Source organism: Rutilus rutilus (genome assembly GCF_951802725.1).
Source record: "Rutilus rutilus genome assembly, chromosome: 1".
In the NCBI taxonomy this organism is placed as follows: domain Eukaryota; kingdom Metazoa; phylum Chordata; class Actinopteri; order Cypriniformes; family Leuciscidae; genus Rutilus; species Rutilus rutilus.
Window position 1 is genome coordinate 34,972,376 of NC_140209.1, and position 14,905 is coordinate 34,987,280.

At 38.1% G+C, this 14,905-nt stretch overlaps 1 protein-coding gene across 1 annotated transcript in view; it reads left to right on the forward strand.

Annotated features, from left to right (window-relative positions):
• The window catches only part of hs3st4 (heparan sulfate (glucosamine) 3-O-sulfotransferase 4), a 123,073-nt gene extending 108,491 nt beyond the window's left edge, over nucleotides 1–14,582 (forward strand). The window contains exon 2 of the mRNA XM_084424538.1: nucleotides 13,040–14,582. Coding sequence (XP_084280664.1) covers nucleotides 13,040–13,694 — 655 coding nt within the window. The 3' untranslated portion in view covers nucleotides 13,695–14,582. The remainder of the gene's footprint in view (nucleotides 1–13,039) is intronic.
• The last annotated feature ends 323 nt before the right edge of the window (nucleotides 14,583–14,905 follow it).

The following is a 14,905-nucleotide window of genomic DNA, read 5'->3' on the forward strand; positions in this document are numbered from 1 at the left end:
GGGTACTGACAGCCTCTAAAACGTAAGAAGTTTTACGACTGCATTAGGAACTAAAAAAAAAATGTACGATTCCTTTATATCATAAATGTATTTATATAGTTGAATTTGTACCATTTATTTTAGATCCCTTAACCCTACCTCAAACCCTAAACAACAAACCTTCTCAACAATATAAAAGAATAATTAATTTGTTAATTATACCATTATATATATATTTTGAGTCTCTATCTCTCTCCTATCACTAAATATAACCCTAAACATTTCTTTAAAATATAGAAATATAGAATATATATATATATATATAAAAACCTTAATAACCCTATACCCAAGTGCAAAAACAAAATGTATTGCAAAAATACTAAATACTAAATATTAAATACTATTTGTGAACATTTGTACGTCTGTAAAAATGTTCATACATATGTGTTAGATTTTAGATGCTGGCAATAATATGTGTGTGTGGTAGAACCCTAATGTTATTCCAAACCTGCATAACTTTCTTTTCTTCTGTGGAACACAAAAGAAGATTTTTTTGTTGTTTACAATGAATGTTACCTGGGTTAACAACATTAACATCAAAGTTTTTCAATATATATATTTTTTTTGTTTTCCACAGAAGAAAAATGAGGGTGAGTAAATTAAGACATCATTTTCAGTTTTGGGTGAACTAACCCTTCAAAGTTGCAATCTCAGACTAATATGAAGAGATGACTATAAATAAACCATTCGTTTGTTGATTCCACCAAAAGTGTAAACCCTGTGTCTCTTTGATGATATCAGAACATTGATCTGTTTGTTTGAGCATCCAGACATGGCAACACTGTTTCAACCAATGGCATGAGTTTGAAGCGAAGCTATCTGTTTGCATTACAAGTAGTAGATCGGAGAAATTTGTATGGTACCCGGTGGGGTCTTCTGCTGTTGTAGCCCATCCGCCTCAAGGTTGTGCGTGTTGTGGCTTCACAAATGCTTTGCTGCATACCTCGGTTGTAACGAGTGGTTATTTCAGTCAAAGTTGCTCTTCTATCAGCTTGAATCAGTCGGCCCATTCTCCTCTGACCTCTAGCATCAACAAGGCATTTTCGCCCACAGGACTGCCGCATACTGGATGTTTTTCCCTTTTCACACCATTCTTTGTAAACCCTAGAAATGGTTGTGCGTGAAAATCCCAGTAACTGAGCAGATTGTGAAATACTCAGACCGGCCTGTCTGGCACCAACAACCATGCCACGCTCAAAATTGCTTAAATCACCTTTCAATGCCATTCTGACATTCAGTTTGGAGTTCAGGAGATTGTCTTGACCAGGGCCACACCCCTAAATGCATTGAAGCAACTGCCATGTGATTGGTTGATTAGATAATTGCATTAATGAGAAATTGAACAGGTGTTCCTAATAATCCTTTAGGTGAGTGTGTATATCACTAAGAAATGCTATGCTGATATTGCTTGATGCCTTAATTACAACAAAGTTTTATGTCTCGGAGTATTTCATCATTGCACTCACTGAGTTATTTTTGGAAAAGTCTTGCTCTTGTTATTGACTTCTTCTTGAATCTCAGCCACGAGCCCCTCCCTCCTCTTGAAACAAACAGGCAATTCTGCCATTACATTCCCTTGATAAACAACTGAGGTAGAGCTGTTGTGGGAAACATTGTGTGTGAAACTATTCAGAGTTTATAAAAGGAAGCAAACAATGTAAGGTTATCTCACTGTGAGGAGCAATTAATGCTGCTGCTTAATATCCTTTATGAAATACTTAATATAACATCATAGACAGTAAATGGGGTATTTAAAAAAAAAAGTTAGTAATTGGTAATTAGGATATTAGTAATTGGTGTTTTGAAATTATATTTGTATATATATTTAATAAAAAAATAAATAAAAAAAAAGTTAATTTATGGAACATTGTAGAAGATGGTCTATGACTATTGTCGAGGAATAATTAGTTTATATAAAATTAAAATGAATTATGATGTTAATTAATTGTGATGTTCATGTTTAGTTAATTTTCAAAAGTGGGACACTACAAAGTTGTTATTGCAATCCAAACTTTAATTTAGCATCTATTTACATACCAACAGCTATTCAGAATTCAGCGACTAACATTTGCATTAAATGAACTTCAAATTTGACAAAATAACTTAAAAAATGTATAATAAAAATGAACAGTATGGCCGTTAGAAATTCTAACCCTAGAGGTGAGTTGTCTTTTTTTTTTTATCTTTTTTTTTTATATCTGCCTTGGAGACAGAGAAGTGGCTTAGAAAGATGCATTTGGACCAGAAATAATACCTCAGGACCATGCATTACCTTTCTCAGTCATAGATCACAGCAAGTGCCAATTAGAATGCTTTTAACTTCAAAGCACAAAGAGGCAATATAGTTTTGCGCTCTGAAAGCAACATTCCCGTAAAAATGATGTTCATTAGACTGCTAGTCCTTATTCTTAAGTGTGCTCACCTGCCATTCGCAGAATGCCTGTTAAATGAAAAGAAAAGAAAAACCATGCACAACTTGAATTTCACAATCATCTAAGCATCATGCATTTTTTTTCTTTTGTTTTGTTTATTAAGCAGAAAAAAAAATCCCTCCACATCAAATGATCCACGAAGCTAAGGGGAAGGAATTTGTCTTGTTTAAGTCTAGTTGTCCTAAGCATGTTTATCCAAGCGTTATGCAAGCACGACAAGGCCTATAGACAAATAGCTCCGGTATATTATGCGATTTGCGCGAGTAGGTAAACAGCAGATGGCGAGGGAAGCCTCTTCAGCCCCTCGCGCTGTATTTACCTGCCCACCCGAATGACCCGTGTCATGCTGCAACTCCTCATGCAGGCATAAGCAATTGTTAACCATTTGTATCAGTTTTTCACCGTTCCAGCTGAGCGCGAGGCCAGCCGAGTCATCCGCGGCGCGTAGGAAAATTAGCTTGTTTATCAGCATTCTGTTTTCTTTTCCACCTCTCCCTCCCTCTGACATTTTAAATGTACACCATCCATGACTGATTCACTCACAATCAAAATGAGTTCGACCTCAATCACAAATGAAGGTATCGCGCCTCCGTAATCTCCATATTTTTGCAATTACACATATAATGAGTTGCATCGAGCTTGATGAGGACAATGGCCGGTTATATGCTTGTCTTAAATGAAGAAGGTTACCTTGAGCATCAGTCATCTGTCCTGTTGACGGAACGCTTCTTGAGGAGAAGCATGACGTGTTGTTATTAAACATCGAGGTCTGCTGTTCGTTGCGCCTGTACTTTAGATGCGATTTACATAGGTGAATCCAAGGTGATTCATTATGGGTTTTTCCCCCGTTTTGGTTGCTCTCAGCAAGTTTTATTATTTGATTCAACTTGCGAGCAAACAAACCCCCGTCCTGGGCATCTCGTATGCTTTATCGTGGACTTTAAATAGCCAGCTCCTGAAGACCTTGAGAGGGCAAAAAATCTTTAGTCATTCATTACCACACTGAGGAAGTGTAGAACATTGATGGAATGTAATGAAAACTAATACTCTTTCTAGTCACTGTGCTATCTACAGATGTGTTTTATATCCCATTACTGCTCTAGAAGTGGCCACAGCTCTATAGCATGTTGAGAAAAGCATAATCCATTGGGAAATTACCCATCAGAAGTGCAATACTGTTACAGAAATTAAATTACAGCGCCACTTGTGAGCGAGTGTGTGCATGCGTGTGCTGAGGGGCATGGAGGATATATGTACTCTATCTGATGTGTTGCACTAGGAGAATTCGAATGCGGCCTGGAGAGATGCTCATTTAAAATGTGTCCAACGTGCAATGATTGATTGGCTCGTGCTATCAGCATATTTGTTCGAGAGCGACAGCTGTCACATCAGAAGACATTCTCTACATGTAGATTGAAATATGATCAGCAAAATTGACTCAAAAAATAAAAAAAATATAAAAAATCATTACCCTTACTTAATTTAATTGATTAATTTATTTCATTAAAATCAAATCAGTTTAGTTGGGTCAGCACACAACTTTACTTACTACATTTGTCAAACTAATCCCCAGTTTCACAGACAAGGCTTAAGTTAGTCCCATACTAAAATGCATGTTTAACCTTATTTAACTGAAACCAACTTGCTTGCCATTGTTTTGTCTCAAGGTGAACACCAGTAAGGTTTTTTCTATAGGACAAGTTTATAAAAGCTAATGTCCTAATTGGATTAAGGCCTAATTCCTGGTTTAACCTTAGCCATGTCTGTGGAACCAATTTTCTTATGTTATAAACTTTTTTTTTTTTTTTTTTTTTTTTTCTGATCATTAAACACGCTGTTTTAAATATATTGTAGATTGAACACAAATTAAGTTGTTCAAAATGTTGTTACTTTAAAGGAGAACTCCGGTCAATTTTAACATTGAGCTCATTTTTTTGTACATTTGGAGTGCTGTCAATACAGTGAACAACGACAAAAATCGGTGTTGCCTACACCGAGTTATTCTATTTTTAAAATTTGCACCCTATTGACTTCAATGGGGCAAGTAGTAAGCCTGCTTTTTAGCCTCTTAACATCCTTTAAGTGTCATTACAAGTGCACAGAAAATGTGAGTGATTCCTTCCGAGTGAACACGAGTGGATCTGACTGCAGTAGATGTTAGAGATATTAATAAAAATGAAGTTAATTCAGCCAGCGCTCATACCTTTGTTTACATCCTGTTTTCGGTGGAAGGCCATAGTAATCGATTGTCGAGTTCACGCGCGTGATCATAGGTACTAAACCTATGCGCGTGAACTCGACAATCGATTACTATGGCCTTCCACCGAAAACAGGATGTAAACAAAGGTATGAACGCTGGCTGAATTAACTTCATTTTTATTAATATCTCTAACATCTACTGCAGTCAGATCCACCCGTGTTCACTCGGAAGGAATCACTCACATTTTCTGTGCACTTGTAATGACACTTAAAGGATGTTAAGAGGCTAAAAAGCAGGCTTACTACTTGCCCCATTGAAGTCAATAGGGTGCAAATTTTAAAAATAGAATAACTCGGTGTAGGCAACACCGATTTTTGTCGTTGTTCTCTGTATTGACAGCACTCCAAATGTACAAAAAAATGAGCTCAATGTTAAAATTGACCGGAGTTCTCCTTTAAGCTCATTTATTAACCAAACGAGGCAAAAGTCACTTTTTTATTTGTTGCTTCAAACACTGTTTTACTAGAATAACTTTATTTTACAAATTTTAATTGTTTATATTTAGGGCTGTGAAAAGATTAATCGCGATTAATCGCATCCAAAATAAAAGTTTGTGTTTACATAATAAATGTGTGTGTACTGTGTATAATTATTTTGTATATATAAATACACACATATGCATGTATATATTTAAGAAAAAATTGTTATTTATATATACAAATATTTATATTTATATATAATATAAATTATATGTTAATATATACAGTATATACATGCAAATATTTCTTAAATAAATACATGCATGTGTGTGTATTTATATATACAAAATAATTATACACAGTACACACACATTTATTATGTAAACACAAACTTTTATTTTGGATGCGATTAATCGCGATTAATTTTTTATTTGTCTGTATAGTTTTGAGAAAGTGTGTGCAACAAGGTGTTTAAGTTGTATTTATTTTATTTTTTATTTATTTATTGGTTTATGGCAGGCTTAACAAAGACTCAGATTTATTTATTTATTTTCTGCTCCATTAAAGCTGGAAAGGTCAAACGCAACGAGAAAGCAAACATGTCAAGAGTTACACGATAAAGAGTGCAGAATATTTTGACAGGCTTCAGCTAAACCTGCTTTTTGACCACTGTGCCCTAAAAACCCTCAGCCTGGAATGCTGCAATTCAGCCGAAATCATTCGACAAAAGTTTATATTTGGCTTTTGGTGGTTGGGTTTATACAGCCACAGACATGATTATATTACCACCAACTGTGTGTATTTAAAACCACACATTTCTTCTGTCTCTCTTCAAAAGCTTTTGCATTTTTTTTTTTTTTTTACCACTTATCTTTCCCCAAAGCTGGTAACATTGATCCCGCGGTTTAAGGAAGTGACACTACCAACGTTACAGTGTCAAAATAATAGAACATTTCCTAAAACAAGCTACTTTTTCTATTATGTTGTACTTTTGCATTCATTTATTTTTGTTCAAGTCTCTGTCTTTTATATGGAAAAATATTATTTAACAAATATTGTACTTTTTTGTGTAAATGTCTGTTGAAGTTTAATGCTATCACCCTAATCTCGATTCAAAAACCCTCATTATTTTTTAAACCAGTGAAATACTGTTAAATGATACATTATCTAATTAAATTGTTATATTTTCTGATAGTTAAATTGTATTAATAGCTTGTCCTTAAAAAGCTTCAATGAAGTAAGCTTGTAGAAGTTAGGCTTACTTTATCAAGGCTGTCGTTGACAAGCTACAGTTTTATAATAGCTTCTCCAACATTGCCTTTACATTATAATATGTTATTGTATTCTGTTAGCAGTCATTCTATGAAATATGTATTTATTTTTTACTAGGCTATTGAATAAAATCATCTTCTTTTAGTCAGTATACATAGAATTTGATATGAATATGATATTATGAATATGATTTTTTTTTCGGGGGGGGGGGGGGTTCTGAATGTAATGATGAGCCTCATATTGTCTCAATTACGTAGAACTGAAGGCAAATTAATTATGTAGTCATACATTTAGGTCAAATTCTTGTTGTGAGATTTAATGAGGGATCATTATGAATAGATCATAGAGCAGAGAGCTTGCTAAATATTCATTTGTTTTGCACTCTTGAGGCACGTATCACATTGCAATATAAACTCAAAAGAGAGATAAATATTTATTTAATTTCCTTCACTTATGAATGACTCTTTCCTACTGCACTGATTCATCTCCCAGTTTGATCTTGATGATAAAAAGTTGAACACAATACTTCACACGGTGACAAACAGCTGACTGTAATCACTCAAAGCACAAACGTCTCTTCTGATAGAAAGTGTCGTAATTAATGTTTTCTTTCCAGTGAGGCATTTGAACATTTAATCAGAGCAAGAAGAGGAGAAAGGTCATTGGATGCCTTTTTTTAAGCAGTGAAGATGTTGATAATGTTTTTACTTTATGAACTTACTACGACAGATGCATAGGTTTAAAATGTATTAAATACACATTTTAACAATGTTGCAACAACATTTTATGTTGTTGTTAGCACATTTCCCTTACAAAAAAATAAATATATCCGTTTATTCATTAAGTATACTTAAGTAAAGCTGCAGTCCGTAACTTTTTTGGGTTAAAATTATCCTAAATACATTTTTGAGCAAGTACATAACCAGCCAGTGTTCAAAACTATCTGCTTGCCTTAGCTCGATTCAAAACGGAGAGCTTGTAATAATGTTTTTAATTCCAGTGGTACTGGTGGATTTCCGCGGGAAATTCTTGTTGTTAACTTTAACAATTTGAGAACAAAGTATAATTTGCACGGTTTGACGTGAAATGATAAGCGATCGTTAGATTTAATGAGCGTGATTTACTGCAATGCTTTTTCCCCTTAGTTGGTCAGAACAAAAGTGGATGTTACTTGTTCAGATTACATTTTCCGGTGAAAATTCTTATGTTGGTCATACTTCCAAAAAGTAGAATCTGTGATTCCGACTGACAGTATTCCACACCGGCGCGGTGATTGACAGCCGCACATTCTCCTCAAAACATTGGATTCATCCACGCTCTGCCATGCCGAGGCACAACGCATGTAAAGTTGATAATTCCGCGAATAACTGCAATTGGAGATTTCGAACAGAGATGGCGACAAAGAGGAAAAAACTACGGACTGCAGCTGTAGTCAGGTCCGAATCTTCAAGATTGTGTAACCCTGTAGGCATTTTTGAGGAAAAGTTGTTATACCACATTTTTAGAAAGTTCAATGTCTCCTGAATAAGGATCCACCGTATAACATTGAAATAAGGGTCCCATTTTCTTGTAATTGTTATTGAAACAAAAGGTGCATTATTCACAGCCGAAACACTACAGGTGGATAGGGTAAAAATTTTAAGTTATAGATATCACCATAAAACCTTTCCAGTTTTTCACTTACATCGAGACAGACATTTTTTGTATTACAAGTTTTCTGAAATGTCATGTTTACATATGCAAATGAGGCATACCAGTATATATATATATATATATATATATATATATATATATATATATATATATATATATAATTCGAGGGGCAGGCATACCAGTACGCGGTTCTCCCTTTCGGGCTAGCCCTGTCTCCTCGCGTCTTCACGAAGGTTGTCGAGGCAGCCCTTGTTCCTCTCGACGACTGGCTGATCCTAGCTCACTCTCGAGACAAGGTTTGCGAACACAGGGACCTAGTGCTCCGGCACCTAGCTTGTCTGGGCCTTCGGGTTAACTGGGAGAAGAGCAAACTCTGCTCCGTGCAGAGGATCTCTTTTCTCGGTATGGAAATCGACTCGGTCGCCATGTGCGCGCAGCTTACGAGCGAGCGCTGCGCGCGCAGTCACTGCTAACTTGCCTTCGTCAGTTCGAGGGCAAGAGTGCGGTTCCACTGAAACTATTTCAGAGGCTCCTGGGGCATATGGCATCCGCAGCCGCAGTAACGTCGCTCGGTTTGCTTCATATGAGACCGCTTCGCGATCAAGTCCCGAGGTGGGCATGGCAACACGGCACGCTCCGAGTCCCAGTGACTTCGACCTGCCATCAGACCTTCACCCCGTGGACGAACCTCAGTTTTCTATGGGCTGGAGTGCCCATAGAACGAGTTTCCTGGCATGTTGTTATATCAACAGATGCCTCCACAATGGGCTGGGGCGCCATGTGCAATGGACATGCTGCTGCGGGCTCCTGGACAGGACCCCAGCGCCTTTGGCATGTCAGTTGCCTCGAGTTGCAGGCTGTACGTCTCGCCCTGCACCGCTTCTGTGCGTTGCTCAGGGGTCAGCACGTATTAGTCCGATCAGACAATACCGCCACAGTAGCGTACATTAACCGACAAGGTGGTCTGCGCTCCCGTCGTATGTCGCAACTCGCCCGCCACCTCCTCATATGGAGTCAGAAGCATCTGAGGTCGCTTCGAGCCATTTATATCCTGGGAGACCTGAACCGTGCAGCTGATCTGTCTCGGTTTCGGCCTCTCGCTGGAGATTGGAGACTCCATCCCCAGTCGGTTCAGCTGATTTGGGATCAGTTCGGGGACGCACAGGTAGATCTGTTTGCCTCCCACGACTCGTCCCACTGCGACCTGTTTTATTCTCTGACCGAGGGCACGCTCGGCACGGATGCACTGGCGCACAGCTGGCCGCGGGGCCTCTGCAAGTATGCGTTTCCCCCAGTGAGCCTTCTTGCGCAGACTTCAGGGAGGACGAGGAGCAGGTAATTTTAGTTGCCCCGTATTGGCACAACCACACCTGGTTCCAAGAACTAGTACTCCTCGCGACAGCACCTCCCTGGCCAATTCCTCTGAGAAATAACCTGCTTTCTCAGGGACGGGGCACCCTATGGCACCCTCGTCCCGATCTTTGAAATCTCCATGTGTGGTTCCTGGACGGGACGAGGCAGGTTTGAGTACCCTACCACCAGCGGTGGTGGCTACCATCACTTCCGCTAGAGCATCATCCACGAGACATGCCTATGCGTTGAAGTGGAACCTCGTCGTCCACTGGTGTTCTTCTAAACTTCAAGAACCCACGAAAGGCCCGATCAGTGTCGTGCTTTCCTTCCTGCAAGAAGGGTTGGAGCGAAGGCTGTCTCCCTCCACCCTGAAAGTGTATGGTGCCGCCATTGCCACACATCATGATGCAGTTGATGGTAAGTCCACTGGAAAGCACGACCTGATCATCAGTTTCCTGAGAGGAGCGAGGAGACTGAATCCTCCTCGCCCTCCTCTCGTTCCCTCTTGGGACCTCTCAGTGGTTTTAACTGCTCTGCAGAGTGCTCCCTTTGAGCCTCTGCAATCAGTGGAGCTTAAGTTCCTGTCAATGAAGACAGTGCTCCTGGTTGCATTGGCCTCCATCAAGAGGGTAGGGGACCTGCAGGCATTTTTGGTTGACGAAGCGTGCCTGGAATTTGGACCGGCAAACTCTTACGTGATCCTGAGACCCCGGCCTGGATATGTGCCCAAGGTTCCCACCACACCCTTTCGAGACCAGGTAGTGAACCTGCAAGCGCTGCCCTCGGAGGAGGCAGACCCAGCCTTGGCACTGCTCTGTCCAGTACGCACCCTCCATGCTTACGTAGACAGAACGCAGTGTTTCAGGACTTCAGACCAGCTCTTTGTCTGTCATGGTGGGAAGCTGAAGGGAAAGGCTCTCTCCAAGCAAAGGTTGTCTCACTGGATAGTGGACGCCATTGCTTTGGCTTACCAGCAGCAAGGTCGACCATGCCCCCTTGGTGTGACGGCCCACTCTACCCGGAGTGTGGCATCCTCTTGGGCTCTAGCGCATGGCGCCTCGCTAACAGACATCTGTAGAGCTGCAGGCTGGGCGACACCTAACACGGCCTCTGGGCGACCCCCACATGTGTAGTCCACTGTAAGCCTCTCTGAGCATGTGTCTTTCCCTCGGCAAGCCACCTTGCCACCCCTGGGTTTGAAATATTCCACCTGCGGCTGGACACCCCAGTGATTCTCAATATGCAGCCCCCTGGGGGTCATGTGTATTCCAAGTTCCCCCCTTCGGGCTGGGAATAATTGCATATTTCCACTGATATATGCTTCCCAGTGTACCTTGGCATAATTCCAGCAGCCATTAAAAACTGTCCCTTTCATGTTAATGTTGTTTTTTCATTGTTTACATGTTTAAATATTCTGAGAATGCATAGTTTAGTTATAATGTTTAATGTTTAAACTGCAATAAATGCATTAAAACGTTTTTCTTTTTTTTTCTTTTTTTGGCAGCCATTTTGTTTTTATTGTTTATGCCAAAACAGTGATGTTTACAACTTGTTATACGGCAGAAATGGATTCAGCACCTAAAAATCATATAGAAACAACACTTGAAGTACTTTTCCTCAAAAATGCCTACTGCATCTTATCCAGGGCTATTTATCTATTTTGGGACTCGACTATAAAGTTCAAGTCTATTTTTAAAAATACTTAATGTAATAAGTATACCAATATCAATGTACAAGTATACTTGTAAGTGTATTTCAATACTGCTTGGGACTACATTGGCCAACTTTAAGTATACTTTAAGTGTAACAGTAGTAAACTTTGAGTACACAACTATTTTTTTTTTTTTTTTTACTGCAACTATACTAGTTAAATACTTGTAGGACACTTTCTAGTTAATTAAAATACTTTGAAGTTTACTCTCAGTAAACTACTAGCTTAGTAGTTTTATACTGTAAGTATACTTGTACGTTTTCTTTATAAATCAATATTTTCAAACAAGATAGGCTACTAAATTTAACTAAATTAAATTACACAACTACAAGCCAAGTATACTTAGAATACTTAATTATACTTTTAAGTGTATCTAGGTCCAAAGATTGAGTACAAGTATAGGCTAAATATACTTACGCTTTCTGTCAGTATAAGTCAAGTATATTTAAGAGTCATTTCAAGTATTCTGAGCCTGAACATGAAAAGCAGACTGGAAGTATGCTTTCTTATTTTTAGTTTAAAATAAATAATAGCACACTTGAATAAACTTCTATTTTTGTAATGGTTCCTTTGCAACCTTTCAGGAAACTAAAATCATTATGTTATCAACATTTCATTACAATGTCCTGCCTGGTACTACATATATCATCAAATGTCTTCAAATCTTACAAATGAAAGTGTTTACCAGCAACAAAATACAGTATTAGTTATATTCCAGTGTCAAATTTGTTTTTACATTTCTTCAATAATATTTAGAAATGACATTTTGAATACAAATTACATGAAAGACCATATGATTCATTTATTTCCAAATAAAAATCATAAAGCATTTTTTAAAATAACCGGTAACACTTTAGACATTCTACTAAATATAAGTAACTTCACAACTACATGTTAACAATTTATTTTGATGCTCCACAACAGACATTCTGACTATAAATAACTTATTCTCCTAACCTGAACCCAAACACCTAACCCTAACCTAACAGTCTACTAATACTCAAATGAGAGCTGACATGTACTGTAGTTGCAAAGTTAAGTGGACTATCGAAAAAAAGTGTAACAAAATAAATTTCCCATTATACAGGTAAGTAATTTGCATCTAAATGTTATGACATTAATGTCATGTTATTTCAAAACTGTACTGAGGTTTTCTGACAGAGATTTTCATTTGAACTAAGCCATTTTTTAATTTGTCTTTTTTTTTTTTGTTCTAAAACATTTTTTTAAGATTATGTTTTAAAAACAATTAACTGTGTCAATATAGGCAATATGTGTGCGTGTGTGTGCATGCATTCTGTTGACATTTTGAGGTTAAAGAAAACATGTCTCTTATTTACAAAATTGTAAGATTTCAAAATAGTTTTTTGTTCAAATTAACTTTTTTCTGTGTGATTTTTAGAATGTTATAATGCAACATTATCTAACTGCGACCACAATGAAACATAAACAAAAAAAACTAAAAAAATATTGTAAAAAGCATTTGTGCCTGCTGGGATAGAGTGTAACACTGAATAAATGTATGATAAAACAATACCCCAGGCTCAGCAGTATTAATGATATGCAGTGCGCTTGTTATTAAAGTTCCAAAACAGCGCCAGGAGTAACACAGATGGAGTCAATTAAACAACGAACACGCTCATACACGTACGCGTTTCATCTTCGGTCTTTTATCTCTTGTATGTTACTCCATGGCCGTAATTAGCTGTACGTTTCTACTTGCAATATTATGTCTAGTGATAATACCAGTTATCTTCATGTGTGATTTCAAATAATTTACCACTTACTAGCTGAATCAATTTTTGCACATACTGTGTCCTTGGGTATTGCGTATAATGATAAAGATGGTGCGAATTACTGCTTCACACTAATTTACTCGCCTCGCTTCTGGTGTTTGCAGGGAGCTGATGCCGTCTACTCTGGAGGGACAGATCACAATGGAGAAGACGCCCAGCTATTTTGTGACAAACAGCGCGCCGAAGCGGATCCACTCGATGGCGAGAGACATTAAACTAATCATAGTCGTCCGCAATCCAGTGACCAGAGCCATTTCGGACTATACTCAGACGCTCTCCAAGAGGCCGGAGATCCCTACCTTCGAAGTGCTGGCGTTCAAGAACCGAACGCTGGGCCTGATCGACGCGTCGTGGAGCGCGTTGCGAATAGGGATCTATGCACTTCACCTGGAGAGCTGGATGCAGTATTTCCCCCTCTCGCAGATGCACTTTGTCAGCGGAGAGCGGCTTATCGTTGATCCGGCCGGCGAGATGGCAAAGGTGCAGGATTTCCTGGGACTCAAGCGCATTGTTACCGACAAACATTTCTATTTTAATAAAACCAAGGGATTCCCATGCTTGAAGAAGCCAGAGGATAGCAGTACCCCTCGGTGCCTTGGCAAGTCCAAGGGCAGAACTCACCCCAAAATAGAGCCCGATGTCATTCGCAGACTGCATAAATTCTACAAGCCCTTTAACATGATGTTCTACCAAATGACAGGGCAAAACTTTCAGTGGGAACTGGAGGAGGATGGCAATTCGCCTGGCTTTCGGGACTAAACCCCTGCTGCTCTCCGCACCACCAGCCTTCTCATAGCCGAACCCTCCCCATCCCTCATCGTTGCTGTCTTTGCGAAAGTGTGTGTACCCATAGCAAGAGTGCTAATCTGCTCTGTCAACCCCCAAAACCATTGGTGTTTATGATGGCAAATGTTACTGTAGATATTATCCCTAACATAAATATATTTATATTTGTCAAGAGAAGAGGATTTTATTCATTTTTGTTCCGAAAAAGTTGCTATACGAATCATGTGTTCTATGATGATGCATGCGATGAGTTAAGTGTCCTTACCCACCATCACACTGAGGGTTTTATTTTTTAATCTCGCTCTCTCTCTTTCTCTCTCTCTCGCACACCAGCAGTGAGTTGCATTACAATTGACTCTGATGACCGAGGATCTTTGTGGATTCTGAAAACTAAAAACTACAATCAAATGCAGATCTTATCAATACAGCAATCCTCTCAAATGAGAATGTTTCAGCTATTTCTGCCCAGTGTTATGCATACAATTTATTTTGGACAGTTTGGTCCAAAAGCATGAGCATATTATTTTCAGTTACATCATATATTACATTTTATATTATGCAATATCGGAATGACAATTTTACTGCATATATTTTTCATTTTTAAATCTTAAAACTCTCGATTTCCAATTTTTTTTTTTTTTTTTTTTTTTATTAGATATCATGCTTTTGGACCACTCTGTGTATTTAATAAATTAGCTTGAAAAAAATGCACTACACACAGTATTTCCTCAATTTGATTAATTGCTCACTGACATTCAAAAGTTTAGGATCGGTAAGATTTTGTATTGTTTTTTGGAAGAAGTGTATTATTCTCAGCAAGGCTGCATTTATTTGATAAAAAAATACAGTAAAAACAGTAATATTTTAAAACATTTTTGAATGAATATGATTGTAAAATGAAATTTACTTCTGTGATGTCCAAACTGAATTAACCCAGTCTTCAGTGTCACATGATCCTTCAGAAATCATTCCAATATGCTGATTTTCTGCTCAAGAAACATTTATAATTATTATCAATGTTGAAAGCAGTTGTGCTGCTTCAATTTTTGGGGGAAACGGTGAACAGCATTTATCAAATCTTTTGTAACATTTAAAATCTCTTTACTGTTATATTTGATCAATTTAATGTGTCCTTGCTGAATAAAAATATTAATTTCTTAAAAGAAACATCTTACTAACCCAAA